The sequence below is a fragment of the Corticium candelabrum genome, chromosome 10 (genome assembly GCF_963422355.1).
Source record: "Corticium candelabrum chromosome 10, ooCorCand1.1, whole genome shotgun sequence".
NCBI classification, from domain to species: domain Eukaryota; kingdom Metazoa; phylum Porifera; class Homoscleromorpha; order Homosclerophorida; family Plakinidae; genus Corticium; species Corticium candelabrum.
This window is the reverse complement of record NC_085094.1, coordinates 4,018,233-4,037,058: the sequence shown is the minus strand read 5'-3', so window position 1 is coordinate 4,037,058 and position 18,826 is coordinate 4,018,233. Positions and strand designations below refer to the sequence as shown.

General features: G+C 38.9%; 3 protein-coding genes and 1 long non-coding RNA gene across 4 annotated transcripts; 2 read left to right on the top strand and 2 right to left on the bottom strand.

The window, feature by feature from the left end:
* Positions 1–1,592: 1,592 nt before the first annotated feature.
* LOC134185762 (uncharacterized) lies at positions 1,593–6,362 on the bottom strand. Its single transcript, XM_062653631.1, has 10 exons — positions 6,084–6,362; positions 5,204–5,353; positions 4,809–5,140; positions 3,667–4,716; positions 3,341–3,605; positions 2,914–3,285; positions 2,656–2,713; positions 2,507–2,594; positions 2,355–2,448; positions 1,593–1,855 (listed from the first exon to the last, which is right to left on the bottom strand). Exons 1-10 carry the CDS (start codon positions 6,258–6,260, stop codon positions 1,715–1,717), a joined length of 2,727 nt encoding a protein of 908 aa, XP_062509615.1. The 5' UTR covers positions 6,261–6,362; the 3' UTR covers positions 1,593–1,714.
* A 206-nt stretch (positions 6,363–6,568) lies between these two features.
* On the bottom strand, positions 6,569–8,214 carry LOC134185257 (uncharacterized). Its single transcript, XM_062653037.1, has 3 exons — positions 8,142–8,214; positions 7,625–7,842; positions 6,569–6,748 (listed from the first exon to the last, which is right to left on the bottom strand). The coding sequence occupies exons 1-3, from the start codon at positions 8,203–8,205 to the stop codon at positions 6,569–6,571; spliced, it is 462 nt and encodes a 153-aa protein (XP_062509021.1). The 5' UTR covers positions 8,206–8,214.
* Positions 8,215–8,949: 735 nt separating this feature from the next.
* LOC134186109 (uncharacterized) lies at positions 8,950–10,254 on the top strand. The gene is made up of 3 exons (XR_009970902.1): positions 8,950–9,400; positions 9,459–9,811; positions 9,877–10,254. It is a non-coding gene; the product is annotated as an uncharacterized LOC134186109 (long non-coding RNA).
* Positions 10,255–10,461: 207 nt separating this feature from the next.
* Positions 10,462–17,052, top strand: LOC134186108 (uncharacterized). Its single transcript, XM_062654027.1, has 9 exons — positions 10,462–11,798; positions 12,641–12,860; positions 13,606–13,892; positions 14,338–14,487; positions 14,549–14,880; positions 14,966–16,021; positions 16,081–16,342; positions 16,397–16,753; positions 16,817–17,052. The coding sequence occupies exons 1-9, from the start codon at positions 11,613–11,615 to the stop codon at positions 16,877–16,879; spliced, it is 2,913 nt and encodes a 970-aa protein (XP_062510011.1). The 5' UTR covers positions 10,462–11,612; the 3' UTR covers positions 16,880–17,052.
* The last annotated feature ends 1,774 nt before the right edge of the window (positions 17,053–18,826 follow it).

Sequence of the window (18,826 nt, the reverse complement as noted above, 5' to 3'; positions counted from 1 at the left end):
TGAAGACTTTTTCTGGATAACCTTAGAACGTGCTAGATGTCTAATAATAAATAAAAACCACCCTTGAATGGATGCTAAGCTCATTTAAATTAGAAGCTGAATCTGGGCATGCTAACAAAATATATGCCTCTGGCGTTTGTTTGAAGAAATACCATACTTCAAGTGGTACGTGGATAACAGAAATTTGCTTTCATGCATTGTTTGTTTATTTTGTATGATTTTATAGTTTGTACCTGTTTACTTCCTTTAGGAGTGATTTCACTAGTAGGTTGAATGTTGTCACTTATGTGTTGTTCGATAAAATGTAGCAGTCCCTCTTTGTGGTTAAATCTTTTTAATTCTGCTTTGGGAATCCCAAGATTAATACCACATTTCATCAAATCTCGAATACCCATTTTCTGTCGTTCTTCTGCTGTAGGGACTACTTTGGCTTGTTCTGCTGCAGAGCCATCTGTTTGTTGCAATGATGTTGCAGAGACATCAGGTTGTTGCAATGGCACTGTTGCAGCGTTGTCTGCTTGTTGCAGTGGTGTGGCAGAGTTCTCCTGTTGTTCCAGTGGTGTGGCAGAGTTGTCTTGTTGTTGCAGTGGTGTTGCAGATCTAGAGTTGTCTGATTGTTGATCATGAGGTAGTGTAGCACCATAGTTTTGTTGCAGTGGTGTTGCAGGATCATCTGCTTGTTGCAGTGGTGTTGGGTCTGCCATTTTCATTCAACAAACTACTACACAATATGCAAAGTTCAACAAAGAGGATCAAGATTGAGGAGTCTAGAATGTCCAAAGATGGTGGTGTGGTCTGATTGTAATGGAGATGTATGTGCTTTAGGCTGTGGTAACACTAATTAGCTAATTAACCTATCAATTACATAAGTATGCATTCTCTTACCTACATGTATGCTGCATAGATATCACTACAATAGGTGTGTTCACACTGCTAATGAATCTGTTTTCTTACTTGGGAATGTTTCAAACTTTGGTATGCTGACACTCCGGGCCCCCATCTTCAAGGTCTGCGACTAGGGATATAGTCTAGGCTACATGCCGCACGTATCCGAGTAGCGTTTTCTATCGAATCAGTTTCAGGGAGCTTCAAACATGTTCACAGCTAGCTAGTTTCTATTGCATGGTTTCTAAGTATGACCAACCCCAATTTACAACACTCATTGTACAAATCAGATTCTAACTAGACAAGTGTACGTGTAAATTTGTAGATGACGATCACGTTAATTAGGTATACCGCAGAGTACACATACCTGGAGATTGCCAGATCATGCTGTATCGTAAGTGTTAACTAGCTCGTGTTGTAGTCTACGCCATGATACACTCAGATGGCTGTCCCAGCTCAGCGCGTTTGGTAATGTTTTTTGCAAAAACACGTTGTTTTGGACTTACCAAAATTGTGTGACCGAAGTTGACCAAAATTGTTTGAGATATATCGTCGTCGTCATCATCATCATCCGTATTCTCTTGTGGCGCGTGACCATGCATCTAGCTATATATCGACGATATGACGATGAAAGTCCGCCAAACATTGACAATAAGGGGTAAAGACTAAAAATTTAGGTCACTCTACAGCACAACATCTGTCTGAGAACGAGTGCACTTTTTATTAATTAACAATACAAGAACGTCAAATTGAACGTCCTACAGCAGTTATATGTCCATTATTATTACTATTATACATACAATATTCTTTTCATAATTGCTACTTTGTATCATTTCAATCTAAGCTTGCACTCGAGACCAAGATTTTGTGAGTAGAACTGTATGAGCTGTACAATGTCTGGAAACACTGGTCCTCTTTTTTTCTTTTTTCTTTTTTGTACATGAATTGTATATGACAAAGGACTCGATTGCTAGCACAAATTAAAGAAAAACAAATATACATAAATGGAATCAAATTCAAAATGATTCACTTAATTAAGTAAGGCTAGATTGACAATTTCCAGGGCACATCTGAGTTATTCATTACACAATAAGCTAACATTTTGGAATCTATTCATTCCATAAGTTCAATCAGTATGTAAGCTACGTGTAAGCTCTAGGTAATCATTAGCTAGTTGAGATGATTTAGCATGCATCCTCATAGCTAAGGAACCAGGCAGCCTAACCAATGACTTGCATATTAACTCATTAATTATCAAACACTCATGAGTGTATTTAAGACCACATGGCTCTGTGGGAAATATCATACTGAAAAGCTGATGTATTCATGCCTCATACTATAGAATTCTTTGCAGTACTGTACTCTAACAACAAACATAAATTAGAGTACAATGTGTGGCTAAGAAAGCACCAACACAGTGATCTACTGAGTTCAATGACAGCAGATTTAATATTAATTGTTACCATTACCTGATGTATAATGTAATGAAAATGTCGTTGTTCATAAACCATGGTAAGAACCAATGTACCAGGATTACTTGAACTTTCACGAACCAAAAAAAGTCTACCATAAAACCACCAATTTTCATAAAAAAAGTCAACACAAGCAATTTGCTACACACCCATCCAAGTTTCCTCTCATCACTAGAATCCTCACGGCTTCCTCCTTATCAAGTACACCAAAAAACCATGGCTGGGACACGTGTGGCCCTTAAAATTAAACAAACCACCTCAAATGTTTAGATAAATGACAAATCATAAACAACAATACCTTCAACACTTCTATGCTGAGGACGGGAAGACTTGCCTTGAGAAGGTAAAAGAAGATGCTGCAGAAAAACCAAGCTTATTCCAGGAACATGACCTAGCAACGTGCACATGCACTTGCATAACTGCAGTAAGCACCCATATACCCAAACCCGCACCTGTGTGGTGTGTGTGTGTGTGTGTGTGCGCGCACACACACACACACACACACGCGCACACACAGATCAATGCACTTCATTAGTCAACATGCACTTAGCAATACATAATGATTAGCTTGTGCAATTTCTTTGTGTGCCTGTTCTGCTGATGGTCGTCTGGTAGGTTTGCTCAGGCATCTTTTAGCAAGATCTTCCCATAGTCGTCCACAAGAACGATAAAAGTTTTGTTTGAGTACCCATTGTACAATATCTTGTGGCAATCTGTACGATGTGCAATCTCTAACTCTCCTTCGATTCCAGATCTCCCACATCATAACACCAATGCTGTACATGTCAGAAGACAACGAATAGGGAAGACAGTCATACACTTCTGGTGCCATGTAGATATCTGCGCGAACAACTTGAAAACCAGTGATCTCTGCCTGCCGTTTGGATGTTGCAAAGTCTGTAATTCGAACATCCTCGTTTACTGTCAACTAAACATAAAAGCGTTAGTACACTAACAATATTGACAGATAGGTTTGTTGTTACCATGATATTCTCAGGTTTGAGATCTCGATGAATCATGCTACGTGCGTGAAGGTATTTGACTCCAGCCAGGATTTGCTCCATCATCTTTTGAACTTTTTCATTGTGATTAGATCTTTTGTCTTCTGCTTGTTGTTGGGATCTTGATATAAAGTCAGCAAGACTTCCTCCTCCACACCATTCAAACAGTAGTCCAAGTTTTAGACAAGGTGAAGGAGACAACATGATTGAGCCATACAACTTTACTAAATTTGTGTCTTGGAGTTGACTGTAAATAATTAAACATCTACTCAATTATTTTTCTTTATATTTCTGCTAATGTAAAGTACCTGAAGTTGCAAAATTCTTTCATAAAATCATCTGCATTTGTGATTGTAATAGGCTTTAGTATCGTCTTTAGAGCAGCTTCTGTTTTGTCTGGCAAAATGACCTTGGTAACAACACTAAATGCACCCGTCTTGTCACCAACAGACTCTTCTTGTTTTACTTGGTTGTGTGTATAAATGTGAATATCTAGATCGAGCTCAAATTTTGCTACTTTCCCCATCAGTACTTGACATTGGGATAGTATCATTTCATACTCATTCTTATTGCCCTCTAGAGCTCTAGTCGCTTCCACCTGATGTTTTAAATCATCTAATCGATTGGGAAGGTTCTTTTGAATTATTTGGACTTGTGGACTTGCTCCAATCAATAACGCATTCACAAGGTCTCTGAAGAGTTTATATTCTTCAGCCACTACCATTGCGGGAAGTTCTGTAAAAAGATTAAATTTTTGCTGTTGCACAAGCTGCTGTAATGCAGCAGCTCCTAAAAGAAGGCAGTCTTGATTGTCTAGATTAGCCAACACATTGGCTCTGCCAATATCATCATCACATTCTAGACGAAGCTTGGAGAGAAGTTGAATAGCATCTGCAGTATCAGAACCACCAATGTCACTCTTCAGCATATTAAATTTGACTACAGCAGGTTCTACTTTGTCAGCAAGTTCACATTGTGCCCACCTACAGATTTCTTTATAACCTTCATAGTCACATATGATCTTGAGAAAACCAGATTTCACTCGTTCTTCCAAAAAATGAGATGATGCAGAGCCAATTTCCTGCTGATTTTCCTGGGTAATAGTAGTGATAGAATTCCATGCTGTTTGTGGTTGTAATTTTGAAACATGTTCATGAAGTTGGGGAATAAGTTCGTCAATTTTCTTGCTTATTTCCCTTTCGACTTTCGGAATCTCCTCGTTGCAAGTGACTCTTTCAAATTCTTGTAAGCATTTTGTGTCATATCTGATCTTCATGTCTCTCCATCGACCCATTTTGAGTCTCTGCAAATAGTTCTCAACTATTCGCTCTAACTGTGCCAACAAATTGTATACTTTCCTACAGATAAGACATATATTATAAACAAAAATGTCTAGCAATTGATTGCTCAGTTACAAATGACTGTTTAACTATACTGCACAAGTACATACTGTGATGTCTTTCTCAGCACATTAACCATTCCTTTAGACAGCATGGATAATATCTTGTCACACACTTGCTTCATGTCTTCGGTAGTCTCTCCTAGTTCTTGAACTCTGGCTGCTATTCTAGCATTCAATGTAACCAGCTGCTCACCACAATCAAATCCCCTCCATCGCTTAGACAGACGCTCTTCCACAATGTTGAGATATTGTTGTATAGTTCCTTTTCTCATCTCTTCCTCTTCATCAAGCTTGTCCCATTTATTCACCAAAAATAAAGCTGATCCAGGCACAGGACGAATCTTCAAGCTTTCAATTATTGCCATGAGTAAATCACTGACCTACAATTTTCAAATGATTTCAGTAGCAATGACATATTTGCAACTTAACTGTACTTGACCCACCTGTGCAGCTTCTTCAGCAGACACACTTGCATCTAGTATATAAATGTATCCACACGCTTGACTTTGTCGACACTCTTCAGTAATCAGTCGAGCAGCATTGTTGGTACCTTCTGACCCTGCTATTCCAGGACTGTCAATCAATGTGAAATCCTACATCATGAGCAAACAACGGTTTAAATGTCAGGATAGTGCCACATGTCACTTGTAATCACAATACAGATCAAGGGCGTGTTCTATTGGGCTCTTCCAGCCTCTTCCAAAAGAGTCTGAAAGAGCACGCCCCTTTTCCAACTTAATTCTTCCAGTGCAGAGCTGGTAGAAAGGTTGAAGAGGGGCGTGCTCTTCCAACCAGCAGCAGAGTCGGCAGAGTTGGCTCTTCCGACTATAGCACCAGAACTGTAGAAGTTGCAACAGGGCGTGCACACGGAGCCTCTTCTGGAAAAGGCTGGAAGAGCCCAATCAAACACGCCCCAGCAGAGTATCAAGCACCTGTCAACATTCAATGTGTATAACACTATTTATCTAACAAAAACCATCACTAATAAACAATACAGCTCACATTAATTAACAAATTCATAACCTTGACAAACCAGCCGTACGTTGTTGTTAATTCAAATGCCACAACCTGAACCTACATTGTTATAATCTCAAGCAAATGTAAAGGTCACAATTTACATTCACAAGAAAGTCGAAGGCATCAATGTCATATATTACAAATAGCTATGACTGAGTGTAACATTTGCATTATAAAGTGTTCACTCAACATATTCAGCATGCATACTGTACCTTGAGTAAAACAGTAAAGCTCCAACATGCAGTAAATGATTTTGTACATATCATCACATACAAATAAATATCTTAATTTTTGCTTGATATTTACCTTTAAGAATTCAAAAGGCCAGAAAATCTCTGCTTTAGAACATGCTGTAGTTTGGCCATCCTTAGTCACTCCACTACAAGAAATGCAGCGCCATAGATCCCGTTGCTGCATAGGGTCTGTGAGATCATATTCTATTGTTTTGTGCATTGTTTGACTTGAAAAATGCACTTTGGCCATTTTGTGGTCTCCATATTTGACTTCATAAAGTACAGATGTTGCTGCATTGTAAGATGTTGGCAGAAGTTGTTGCCCCAAAAGAACATTGACAAATGTGCTCTTTCCAGCTGATGTGCTTCCTATTCGAAAACATGCAATCAGCAGATGCTGCACACAATGCAAAAACAAAATAAAATTGGCACTAATTGACGTAGGCATACGTTGGTATACATACAGGTACATATAATGAAGAAATTATTTTGTATCTATATACAGAAATATATACATACCTGCTACCAACAACATGGGTTTTCTTTCTAACTCTTTTTTCATTTCAAAAATTCATCCTCTTTTATCCAGAAACTAGTTTGACATATCCCCAGTTTCTTCAATAATGGTAAGGACAGTTCTTCATTGTATATGAATTTGGCCACTTCATCGATAAGATTGTCAAGTCTGACTCTCTCTTCTTTAAAGTCAGTGACAATGTCTTTTACTCTTGCAATAGGCTGTCAAATATGACACAAATTATGACAACGAGAAACAATTTGCCAATTATCAAAGCATAATATCATGCAATACTGTACGTGTTATATCTAATTTTATTTGTTTCAATGTTTTACAGAGATGGCATGCAATGGGGCAATCAATTTACTACAATCTGTTATTGGCTGATCAAACCATATACAAAGATTTTCAGCCAATTAATATTGTCTCACGCTAATAGGAAGATACAGATATAAAAACACATTTTTACATTAGTTTTTGTCCCTTTTGAGGCTGTGTGATATTAAAGCCCAATGAAAATATCTATTTCAGTCTATTATTATGACACTATATAAACTTTTATTGTTGCATGTTGACTGCATGATGATAAAAATTTGCATGCATGCTCAGTAGCTAGACTTCCACAATTAATTCATGCAAAATTGTCCAGTCAGGTGTATATACAAACCTGCTAGAACTAGGTGTTTATACAATACACCACAGACTGCTCATCAAATTAATTGTGGCTATGCACTTAGGACTGAACATGCAGGCACAGATTGTTATTGCTAAATAGAACAGTGCTGTTATGTCCTCGCACTGTATGTAGCCAAGTGCCTTCACCCTAGTGCCTTCACCCTAGTGCCTTCACCCTGGTGATCAAATTCGTACACAGTACAAAACAACATGCCAATATAAGTCTGTACAATGATTTAAATCTGTACATCAACTACACACAACACAGTCCTCAGTATATGTACTGCATTGTCTTTGTAAGTTAACTAAACAGTGGTGCTCTAATATATTGATCAATGAATTTCAACGTCTCCTTATATACTCAAAAGAGCCTTTTCTTGATCGAATCTACGTATTAACTGTAGATATGCCACTTGACTTACAGGTAACTTGTCACTCATGCCATAGCACTCGTGAATCAGCTGAAAGATTCTGTTTTGGTACTGAAAACGAGTACCAAATTGGCTTGTATCTCCCAGACTTTCCAGGCAGTCAATCAACTCAATCAGTGACATGTTCGCCACATCAGCTGGAGAGAGTCCAGTTCTCGGCTCAGTAGTTGTATCAACCATGTTTACACCCAAAGCCAAACTGATCACAACTAGGCACAAATGAAACAGTGGCAAACTGATTACATCTACATTGACCGAAAAGCCACAGACGCCTAATCCAATAAAACGTCCTATTAGACGAGGAAACGGATACTGTCTGATCAAAGGCTACATTCTTGCATAGAAGGTAAAGCCGCATACCACCTACTAATTAATGTAGTTCAAAGTACACCTGGCCAGGCCCACTCCTATTTACAAATCCGTCGGCGTTGATTTTGTCACTCATACGTCTAGCCTCGGTTAGTAATTTAATTAATTAATTTTATGCTCAATTAGGATAGTGACCTACTGCGGTAGCCGACTTGTATATGTATACACGTAGGAAGCTTCCAAATATTGGAGAAGAAGACCATGTTGCAAATTCAGCAAACTCACAAACATCTACCCCTACAAAACTTACAAAGCGACAGTGCGCATGTGTACCACAAAAACATCGCATCACACTTACGTCTAATGGTTACACCTCCTATTTCAACGGAGCTTGTGTGCTTCAGAATTTCAGGCTGTTTGAATAGAGTGTGTTTCGTTGTCGAGACGTGACAAACCCAGGATGAACGCGGCGCGGTGTGGAGTACTAGTGTGAGGCAAATGAGGCATTTCTCAGCCGTCCGCCGTCGTAATACAACGACTGCTTGTTCCGCTTGGGGTGGAGACGGCAAAGGATGCAGAATGTATCGATTTCAAGGATTTTGGAAGGAGTAGACATCACGTGTCAGCAGATATTGGAAGCCGTGTTATCGCATTCGTGTTTGTGTGAGGCAAGAAAGACATCTTCATTTGCAAGCAACTCGAGAGTAGCAACGTTTTATTTTGCAGGTGTCTACGGGCGTGTTTCATCCATCGAGTATACGTAGCGACCCTACTAGTTCGCATGCATGCATGAACTGTTCTGCATAGTAGAAACCGTTACTGCTTTCTGAGCATATTCAGTAGACGGTGTGTGTGTGTGTGTGTGTGTGTGTGTGTGTGTGTGTGTGTGTGTGTGCGTGCGTGCGTGCGCGGGTGTGTGTGTGTGTGTGTGTGTGTGTGTGTGTGTGTGTGTGTGTGTGTGTGTGTGTGTGTGTGTGTATGGGGGCCTGTTAGTGGAGGTAGCCTGCTTTCTGCTCTCGATGAAGGAAAGTAGGCAGAGAGAAGAGAGCGTATTATCTTAGACATATATATTTTTATTCATTAATTACTGCAATTTACTGGTTATTGTTTCACTATGGAAATTGACTTGTCAATGTTTCCTTGCTACATTTCAGTTAAAGGGTGGACACAAAATGATGTGTGGTGTTGAGTTGATGTTTTCTGAGAACAACACGTTACCTTATACTTCTTCTTTCCTTTTAAATTTAATATAGGTTTGTTGTGTTGGACAGACAGATAGATGTCAGTCTTGAAAATGAAACCCTTTTTTTGCCCAAGCAGAAACGGTTGTCCACCCCAAAGCCACGCTGACATTTCAACAGCATTTTGTTTATTGTCTGCATTAATTAGGGTAAATTCAACAGTCTTGTCTTTAGCTTGAGTCAGATGTGCTTCTGCATCTTCGTCAGGTAGAGAGAGGTAATGCCATTTGTTGTCAGAGACTGTTTTGTATTCAATGCTGAATGTTGGGTTGCAGCCTGGTTGCAATTGATTAATGTAGAAACAACTTTCCTGTTCGGGATATTCTGTAGCAACAATGTGATGTTGTCTTGTTACTGTTAGCCAATATTCACTGGTCTTCAAAAAGCATGGAACACGTTCATCTAACAAAAAGAAGTTACATACTAGTTTCTGATTATGCCATGTCAAATATATAGCACACAAAAATGTTGGACAATACCTTCCGGTTCAAATTGAAATCGGCATGCCATCTCTAGACCATCTTGCCACATCTTACCGACAAGCTTACTGATGGGAGAGAATTTAACCAGAATGACCTTCTCTTGATCACGACTGATCTCTGTGTCACCACTTTTCATTTGTACTGAGGTATGTCTTGTTTCAACTCTACCACTGACCCGTATTTGCGTGCAAATCGAGATTGCTTTGCCTAGCAAACGACAAGTCTACTGCTGTCGCTGTAACTTCTGCATTTACATCTGTCTCATTTGTCGTTTCTCCAGCCTGCTCAGTAGAGTACTCAACGATCTTGGCTCCAAGATCAACAGAAGACACAAAATGAGTAGCTTTGTCTACTCTAGGAGACATCAACAGTTGTCGACAAACTTCTATTTTTTCAATCAGACTTCCACCTTCCATCACCTTTTTGTCTTTAGCAATTTTGTTTAGTTTCTCACTCAAATAATTTGCTTTACGCAAACATTCCACGCGTGGAGCAAGGGTTATCCTACTCGCATCACTAGCTGTGGTGACGTCTGCGTTTGCTAGAACACTTGGGATGTATTTAATAAGATAGTCACGAAAACAAAGAGTACGAGTATGAACTTGTTCAGTCTCATGCGATACTGCTTCAGAACCAGTGCTTGTTGTTTTCTGATGTATTCCAAAATGTAGTTCGAAAGGTATTTTGAAAGTACTGGCACTAAGCTTACCTCTTGTATCCAGTTCCTGTTTCTGTGTTTCTTGTCTAGTCATTTCTGCTGTCTTTGTTGAATATCTAGAGTTAGGTTCGATACTCAGCGTCAGTTGAGGCATTGGATCCAGGAGAATTTCTCTAGTATCTAGATCGGTGGTGTTTGTGGAAAAAATCTGATCTCGAGACAAGTCAAACCCTTTTCCAAGACAATACCGCTCATGATGCTCCGCCATCTATAGAATCTAGCAGAACGGAATCAATGCATGTAGAGCTGGCAGCATGACATAGCTCAGTTTGGTAAGGATGCACTCACCCTATGTTGTTTCTGAGTGGGAGGCTACCTGTAACTATCATTCCACGTATCTACTGATAACGTGACAAAGGCAGCGCTGGCAGGTCAGGTGTTTCGACTAATAAGATTACACTACAAGTTTGAACACGTAGGATTCCTTTCTATCTCGCAAACACATGGCATAATGACCATCTGTGCTGAATGTTAGTGTCATTGAAGAAACAAGGACCTAGAGGCATGACTGGTGAACTTTATGTGAGATCAACTCCCAAAAACCTAACTACAGAGCACAAATTGTTCGACACCTAAGTAGACGATGTCTACAAACCTAATAATCTTGCTCAGCTAAGTGTGATCTATTCATGGTGATTCAATTGTAAAGATGCCTATCTATATCAATTAGGTTGACTGATAACGTGACAAAGGCAGTGCTGGCAGGTCAGGTGTTACCGACTAATAAGATTACCCCCAAGTTTGAACACGTAGGATTCCTTCTATCTTGCAAACACATGGCATAATGACCATCTGTGCTGAATGTTAGTGTCATTGAAGAAACAAGGACATAGAGGCATGACTGGTGAACTTTATGTGAGATCAACTCCCAAAAACGTAACTACAGAGCACAAATTGTTCGACACCTAAGTAGACGTTGTCTACAAACCTAACAATCTTGGTCAGCTAAGTGATCTATTCATAGTGATTCAATGATGTAAAGATGCCTATCTATATCAATAAGGTTTGCTGCTTTTTAGACAGGGTAAGCTGGATGCAAATTAGAGTAAATCCTTTCTGTGATCAGATGCTATCTAGCTGTATCTTGTCTAGATATCTTAATTGCATTTATTATGTTAGATCTCTGTGGCTATTATATGACTGCTCATTGTGGGCAATCAGTCTGCAACGTACTGTATGCGGATGTTTGTGAGGGGCTAGTTGCTGGCTCTAGATATTCACTTTGAACAATGGGCGATAAAACCACTGAGCATAGAATATCTCCAGCTGCAGTGGCCAAAATGACATTGATGGAGTTGATTGACTGCCTAGAGAGCCTTGGAGAAACCGATCAATTTCCTACACGTTTTCAATACCAAGATAGAATCTTTCAGCTGATTCACAAGCGTCGTCAGGGCACAAGTGGGAAATCACCTGTAAGTCAAGTGTACTGTGCATACATATAGTCTGGAGAAGAAGCTCCTGTGAATCATTGTGATGTTGATAAGAAGTTGACACATTTTTATTTTATAATAGTAACAATAGCAATAATAATAAAACATGTTGTCAATTTAATTACTGTCTATCAGTAATCTGTGGATGTTTAATTCTCAGTGCAGGACAAAACTGATTGAAAATTTCACACCTCAGAATATTAGTCTGCGTGTTTGGTCAGTTTACTGTTTAATTAATTAAGCAATTAATTAGAATTGGGAGCTAGACTTTTTGGATGAGCAGTTTTGTGGAAGCATTGGCAATGCTTAGGGTTCAGTATGTGGCTGTATACGTACACAAATCGCACAATGTTAATTAATTTGTCAAAATCTGGTGATGCACTGAGAACTCAGTATAACAATTTGGTAACAACTGAGTAGTTTATTGCTATAGTAATAGCCTGAAACCTGTATGTCACAAGGTAATATTGCATGGTTTGGTATTGACAACAAATGTAAAGTGAGTTTGATCTTTTATCTTTCTAACTTTAGCTGCACAAGACCTATATGCTATAATTTGTTTATTGGCAAACATCAGTTTTTTTGTCTGATCGTAGAAGCTAGCCAGCCTTATAACTTAGTCATTAAAAGTTTGTAAGAGTGCTGTTGACCTTCAGAACAGGTGAAATCTTATATGCTAGTTAGATAACAATAAATTGTTCCAAAAAAGTGCATGAGCTGTATGTAACACAAGTAGTGTGTGATGTATAATTTACTGATTTTTGATATTCCGCCAATAGTTCCCAATGTCATAACAATTATTTCATGAACGTTTTTTTTGACAGCCTATGGCAAGTGCAAAGGACATCATTGATGACTTTAAAGAAGAGAAAGTCACTCTTGGCAATCTCATTAATGAAGTATCAGAATTCCTATACGACGAAATGCTGTCTTTACCATTTTTGAAGAAATTGGGGATATGTCAGACTAGTTTCTGGATGAAGAAGACTGATTTTGATAAAGTCAAATCAAATTTAGAACGACAACCTATGTTGTTGGTCGCAGGTATGGATTAATTAATGTACAATTGCAAAAAATTGCATCGTATTTATGTATGGTGCATTATATAGATCAATTTGCTAAAAGCACAACCTTGCCAACACCCCTCCCGAACAAAACAGAGTCGAACGCTACGTATATTGGCCTATATACCAAGTCACTACTAACCAATGCATTGTTAATTATAACTTGCTTTAACTAGATGTACGGCAGTCTTGCAATTTGTCATGTGTCACATGACATGTTGCACTATATTTTGACCTACAGGTAATAGAATTAAACTAAAGCTTGGAGATGGAGAGTACGTGGTTCAATCAATCTGCTGTTTCTATACCTCTGTGTTCGTGGAGCAAAGTTGTGGCTAGCTGTCTCTAGTTGCCATCGCTAGTCATATGAGTGGTGATCCACTGCAGTCTACCTTATCTCTTGTCGTACTAACATGTTACTGAATATGAAATAGTGAGACTGAGAAAGTGGGTGGGGCACATTTCACTATAATCTCATTTTTCCTATACACAGAGCTCTCATCTTTTCCAGTTAATTAACTAAGTTCTATGGCCATGGTAGAAAAAACTACGGTAAGAACTCATCTCATTTCTACTCTGCATGTTTACAAGAATTTAATTTCTTGTAGTCATTCATTACCTGTTGAGTCTCTATATGCAATGAATCTCAAAGTACTGAAATTTGTTTTGTAATTTACTCAACACATTTGCACTTTATCTTCTGGTGATTTCATGTTCTTGAGTAGGAAGCACATCCTCTGGAAAGAGCACATTTGTCAATGCTCTCCTGGGGCAACAAGTTCTGCCAACATCCTACAATGCAGCAACTTCTACACTTTGCGAAGTCAAATATGGAGATCGCAAAATTGCCAAAGTGCATTTTTCAAAAGAAGGACCGACTACAAAAGAATATGATCTCACGAACCGTGACCAGACTGAAGAGCTATGTCGCTGTGTTTCTTATCGTGGGGTACCTGACCAAGCTACAGCATGTTCTAAAGCGGAGATCTTCTGGCCTTTTGAATTCTTAAAGGTAAAAAGTGACATCATATATTCATTGATGTTACAAAATGATTGTAAAACTGTTGTATGTTGTCACTTTCACTATTTTTGCCATAAGATATGCAGTATGTTGAGCGAGCGTTTCAAATGAGAACTTACCAAGTGGCTACTTGTAGTGACATTAATGACCTTGGCGACTTTGGTGAATGATATTCATGAATGTTACATTTGTGCTTGAGATCACAAAAAATGCAGATCATCAGGTTGTGGCATCGAAACAACCATGTACCACCTGGTTTGTTAAGTTTAATGAGTCTGACAATCTAAGCTATGTTATGTATTAGAAGTGGTTCTTGTCACATAAATACATGTTAAATGCCAACAGCAGCTGAATAGTCTACTCTGCATCACGATTCCTGCAATTCCATGGCAGCATTCTAAACATTTAAAGCATTTTTTTCATTTTTCTGTCGTAGGATTTTACATTGATTGACAGTCCTGGAGTAACAGAGTCAGAAGGTACCGACAATGCTGCTCGACTGATTACTGAAGAGTGTCAACAAAGTCAAGCGTGTGGATACATTTATGTACTAGATGCAAGTGAATCTGCTGAAGAAGCTGCACAGGTTGGGTCAAGTACAGTTAAGTCGCAATGTCATTGCTACTGAAATCATTCGAAAACTGTAGGCCGGTGGTTTACTCATGGCAATAATTAAAAGCATGAAGGTTCGTCCTGTGCCTGGATCAGCTCTATTCGTGGCAAATAAATGGGACAAGCTTCAGGAAGAGGAAGAGATTAGAAAAGGAGCTATTAAAAAATATCTCGACATTGTGAAAAAGCGTCTGTCTAATCGATGGAGAGGATTTGATCGTGATCAGCAGCTGGTGACATTGAATGCTAGAATAGCAGCCAGAGTTCAAGAACTAGGAGAGACCACTGAAGACATGAAAGAAGCATGCGACAAGATGTTATCTATGTTGTCTAAAGGAATGGTCAACATACTGAGAAAGACATCACAGTATGTACTTGTGCAGTATAATTAAACAGTGATTGCAACTGAGCAAGCAGTAACTGGACATCTGTGTTCATCTGTCTTTCTGTAGGAGAGTATACAATTTGTTGGCAGAGTTGGAGCGAATAGTTGAGAACCACTTGCGGTGTTCCAAAATGGATCAAATTAGCAGATCCAAGAAGGTCAAAAGTGACAAAGAATGCTTAGAAGAGTTAGCAAGAGTCACTAGTAATGAGGCGATTAAAGGGGAAATAAGAGACAAAGTTGAAGGTCTTATTCCCCCACTCCGCAAACATGTTTCAAACTTACAACAGGAGAAGGCTTGGAATTCTATCACTGATGTTACCCAGAAAAATCAGCAAGAAATTGGCTCTGCATCATTTCATCTTTTGGCAGAACGGGTGAAATCTATTTATCTCAAGATCATATGTGACTATGAAGGTTACAAAGAAATCTGTAGGTGGGCACAATGTGAACTTGCTGACAAAGTAGAACCTGCTGTAGTCAATTTTAATATGCTGAAGAGTGACATTGGTGGTTCTGATACTGCAGATGCTATGCAGCTGCTGTCCAAGCTTCGTCTAGAATGTGATGATGACGTTTGCAGAGCCAATGTGTTGCCCAGTTTAAAAAATCAGGAATACTTTTGTTTAGATGCTGCTGCATTACAACAGCAACAATTTAGCAATCTTTTTGAAAAGCTTCACAGAAATGTAGTGGCCAAAGATTGTAAACTCCTCAAAGAACTTGTCAATGCATTGTTGAATGGAACGAGTCCACAAGTCCAAGTAATTCAAAAGAACCTTCCCAATCGATTAGATGATTTAAAACATCAGGTGGAAGCGGTGGAAGCTGTGGAAGCGAGTGGAACTCTAAAGGGCGATAACAATGAATATAAAATGATACTATCACAATGTCGAGAACTGATGGGGAAACTAGCAAAATTTGAGCTCGATCTAGATATTCACATCTATACACACCACCAAGTAGAACAAGAAAAGTCTGTTGGTGACAAGACGGGTGCATTTAGTGTTGTTACCAAGGTAAAAATTTTGCCAGATGAAAAAGAAGCTGCTCTAAAGATGATGCGAAAGCCTATTACTAGTGCAAATGCAGATGATTTTATGAAGGAATTTTGCCACTGCAGGTACTTTACATTAGCAGAAGTATAAAGAAATAATTGAGTAGATGTTTCTTTATTTACAGTCAACTTCAAGACACAAATTTAGTAGAGTTGTATGGCTCAATCATGCTGTCTCCTTCACCTTGTCTGAAGCTTGGACTACTGTTTGAATGGTGTGGTGGAGGAAGTCTTGCTGACTCTATATCAAGATCCCAACAACAAGCAGACGACAAAAGATGTGATCATGAAAGAGCTGGCAAAACAATGAAGCAAATTCTGGCTGGAGTCAAATACCTTCACGCACGTAGCATGATTCATCGAGATCTCAAACCTGAGAATGTCATGGTAACAACAAACCTATCTGTCAGTATTGTTGGTGTACTAACATTTTATGTTTAGTTGACAGCAAACGAGGATGTTCGAATTGCAGACTTTGCAACAGCCAAACGGCAAGCAGACATCACTGGTTTTCAAATTGTTGGCACAGATATCTACATGGCACCAGAAGTGTATGACTGTCTTCCCTATTCGCTGTCTTCCGACATGTACAGCATTGGTGTTATGATGTGGGAGATCTGGAATCGAAAGAGAGTCAGAGATTGCACTTTATACAGATTACCGAGAGCTGTTGCACAGTGGGTACTCGAACAGAAGTTTGATGGTACTCGTGGACAACTCTGGCAAGATCTTGCTACAAGATGCTTGAGCAGAGTACCTACAGATCGACCATCAGCAGAACAGGCATATATAGACTTGGTAGGCAAGGAATGATATAAAGTCAATAATCACATGCAAATCAATAACTATTTCATCAAACAGGTGTACGTCTCTTGTGGCAAAACTGCTAGGAGTAATTATGTAGTTTGCTTGGATTTGAAGTGACTCTAGTACATTGCTTACTACATGATAAATTTCCAGTTATTGGCAGTAGTGATCAATAGACAATAGATTGTAGAGTGTGTTGGCATTCAGAGCAAGTATTTTCAACTGTGTACTGTGCATGCTTCGACAGCATCTAGTTGAGGAGATCCCTGCAATGCTAGGAACTGAAGTATATGGTCGCTATAGCCAATGATCAGAACATCTCTGTCGTGGAGCACAATACAAGGTGCACAGCATCCGAAAGACTATTATACTAAATTGTATTTTTCCAGCAGTTTCATATTGACATATCATCACATCGAAGTTAGCTTTTAGCACTATCACATATATGATTTTGTTTGTTAGTATAGTATCTCTTGCTATTTAATTGTCTCTCTGTCTCTCTGTTTGTCCATCTGTCTGTCTGTATCTGTGTTTTTCGTGAATGTTTGCATGTCTGTCACATTTCAAAGCTGAGATGCTGAAACCAAATGGTAGCTTAGATAAATTTAGAGTTTACTAATTTGTACATAAAAAATACCACTTCAGATAACCAACTTTGTCTGTCTGTCTGTCTGTCAATCTGTCGGTCGGTCGATCTGTCTGTCGGTCAATCTGTCTGCCTGTCTGTCTGTCTGTCTGTCTTATTTCGCTATTGAACACAAAAAGCAAAATTTTACAAGAACACTATAGGTAAAAACTGCTAAGCTAAATGTCCATCTACTGAGACAATTATATAGAATCAGCTGGCCAGGGATGTAGAAAGTGGATCAAGTGAAGCACAGTTTAGAGGACAATGGACAAAGAGACTATCAATATGCCTCCAGAAGTCCAATTCCAATGTAATAATGAAAAAGGCTTAGAAAAATTGCAAAGAGAAATGAAGAATTGGACGACAATGAAAGAGACAATCAGAACATCATTCATTAGAGTTTTAGTAGTATTCGACCTGTCTGTCTGTCTGTCTGTCTGTCTGTCTGTCAGTCAGTCATCGTTTTCACATATCTATTCTTTCCCATAATTTCAAATGCTTACTAGTAATGCAATGCCTGCATCGTTGTTAAGAACATACAAATTTACCTTACCTCTCGATCACCGCGATACAGTTCGTTTCCAGCTGGATCAGTTAAGCTGTTCCCTTGACCACTCAAGTCCACACATACAAAGAGAGCATTGTTGTTACACCATTGTCTATAGCGTTTCAACTGGTCAGTAAGAGGATTCACAAAATCTTTGCGATGAACAGACGATTCAATAAGCATATCACTAAGCACAACAAATTGGTCAACAGCCCTGTATCAAAAACACCTGCTCAGACTGTAATCGATATGTCGGAACTGTAAAGTACAGACCTCCGATCCCTCATCAACTTGTCTATAACACTAAACGGAAACTTGGTCGTCATTCCCAAAGAACAGCCACTGCCTGGTTGCACCTAGAGCCAAAAATTAGTGTCACTTACAGGTCATCACAGACCCACTGACTACTGTGGAAACTCAGAAATCTGTTCCATTAATTAAACTTGAGACATTGCAGTAGAAGGCATCTTGGTGTCAGTGCTTTTACATGTGAGAGGTCAGTCACATAGAGTGTAGAAGCATGTGAGGCAATAGCAAGTCAATTCAGTCCTTTTGGCAAACTTAGAAGTACTGTCATTCTACTTCAGAAAACAATCTGCTTGTTGTCAATAAAGTTAATTAAGTTAAGGTATCTTAAATTAGGTTCCATGTTTTGTTTTAATTAATTAAATTTTAAAGGAGAACTCCCACGATTTTCAAGTTGGGGTCAGATACAAGATTTTTTATCTTGACTGTACTCGAAAACTTTGAGTTCCCTCCATGGCTTCTTTAAGAAACCTACCAGACGACCATCAGCAGAACAGGCACACAAAGTAATTGCACAAGCTAATCATTATGTATTGCTAAGTGCATGTTGACTAATGAAGTGCATTGATCTGTGTGTGTGTGT

What these genes read in the sequence shown, in the direction of transcription:
- LOC134185762 (XM_062653631.1), bottom strand. Translation starts at nt 6,260, where the DNA reads ATGGCCAAAGTGCATTTTTCAAGTCAAACAATGCACAAAACAATAGAA. An exon ending in GTGCTGAGAAAGACATCACA is followed by an intron (nt 4,717 to 4,808) that starts GTATGTACTTGT and finishes TCTTATCTGTAG; the next exon opens with GAAAGTATACAATTTGTTGG. An exon ending in ATGAGAGGAAACTTGGATGG is followed by an intron (nt 2,449 to 2,506) that starts GTGTGTAGCAAA and finishes GTTTTATGGTAG; the next exon opens with ACTTTTTTTGGTTCGTGAAA.
- LOC134185257 (XM_062653037.1), bottom strand. Translation starts at nt 8,205, where the DNA reads ATGGTCTTCTTCTCCAATATTTGGAAGCTTCCTACGTGTATACATATA. An exon ending in TATACAAGTCGGCTACCGCA is followed by an intron (nt 7,843 to 8,141) that starts GTAGGTCACTAT and finishes ATTTGTGCCTAG; the next exon opens with TTGTGATCAGTTTGGCTTTG. An exon ending in GCATGAGTGACAAGTTACCT is followed by an intron (nt 6,749 to 7,624) that starts GTAAGTCAAGTG and finishes CATATTTGACAG; the next exon opens with CCTATTGCAAGAGTAAAAGA.
- LOC134186108 (XM_062654027.1), top strand. Translation starts at nt 11,613, where the DNA reads ATGGGCGATAAAACCACTGAGCATAGAATATCTCCAGCTGCAGTGGCC. An exon ending in TCAAACCTGAGAATGTCATG is followed by an intron (nt 16,343 to 16,396) that starts GTAACAACAAAC and finishes TTTTATGTTTAG; the next exon opens with TTGACAGCAAACGAGGATGT. An exon ending in AACAGGCATATATAGACTTG is followed by an intron (nt 16,754 to 16,816) that starts GTAGGCAAGGAA and finishes TTCATCAAACAG; the next exon opens with GTGTACGTCTCTTGTGGCAA.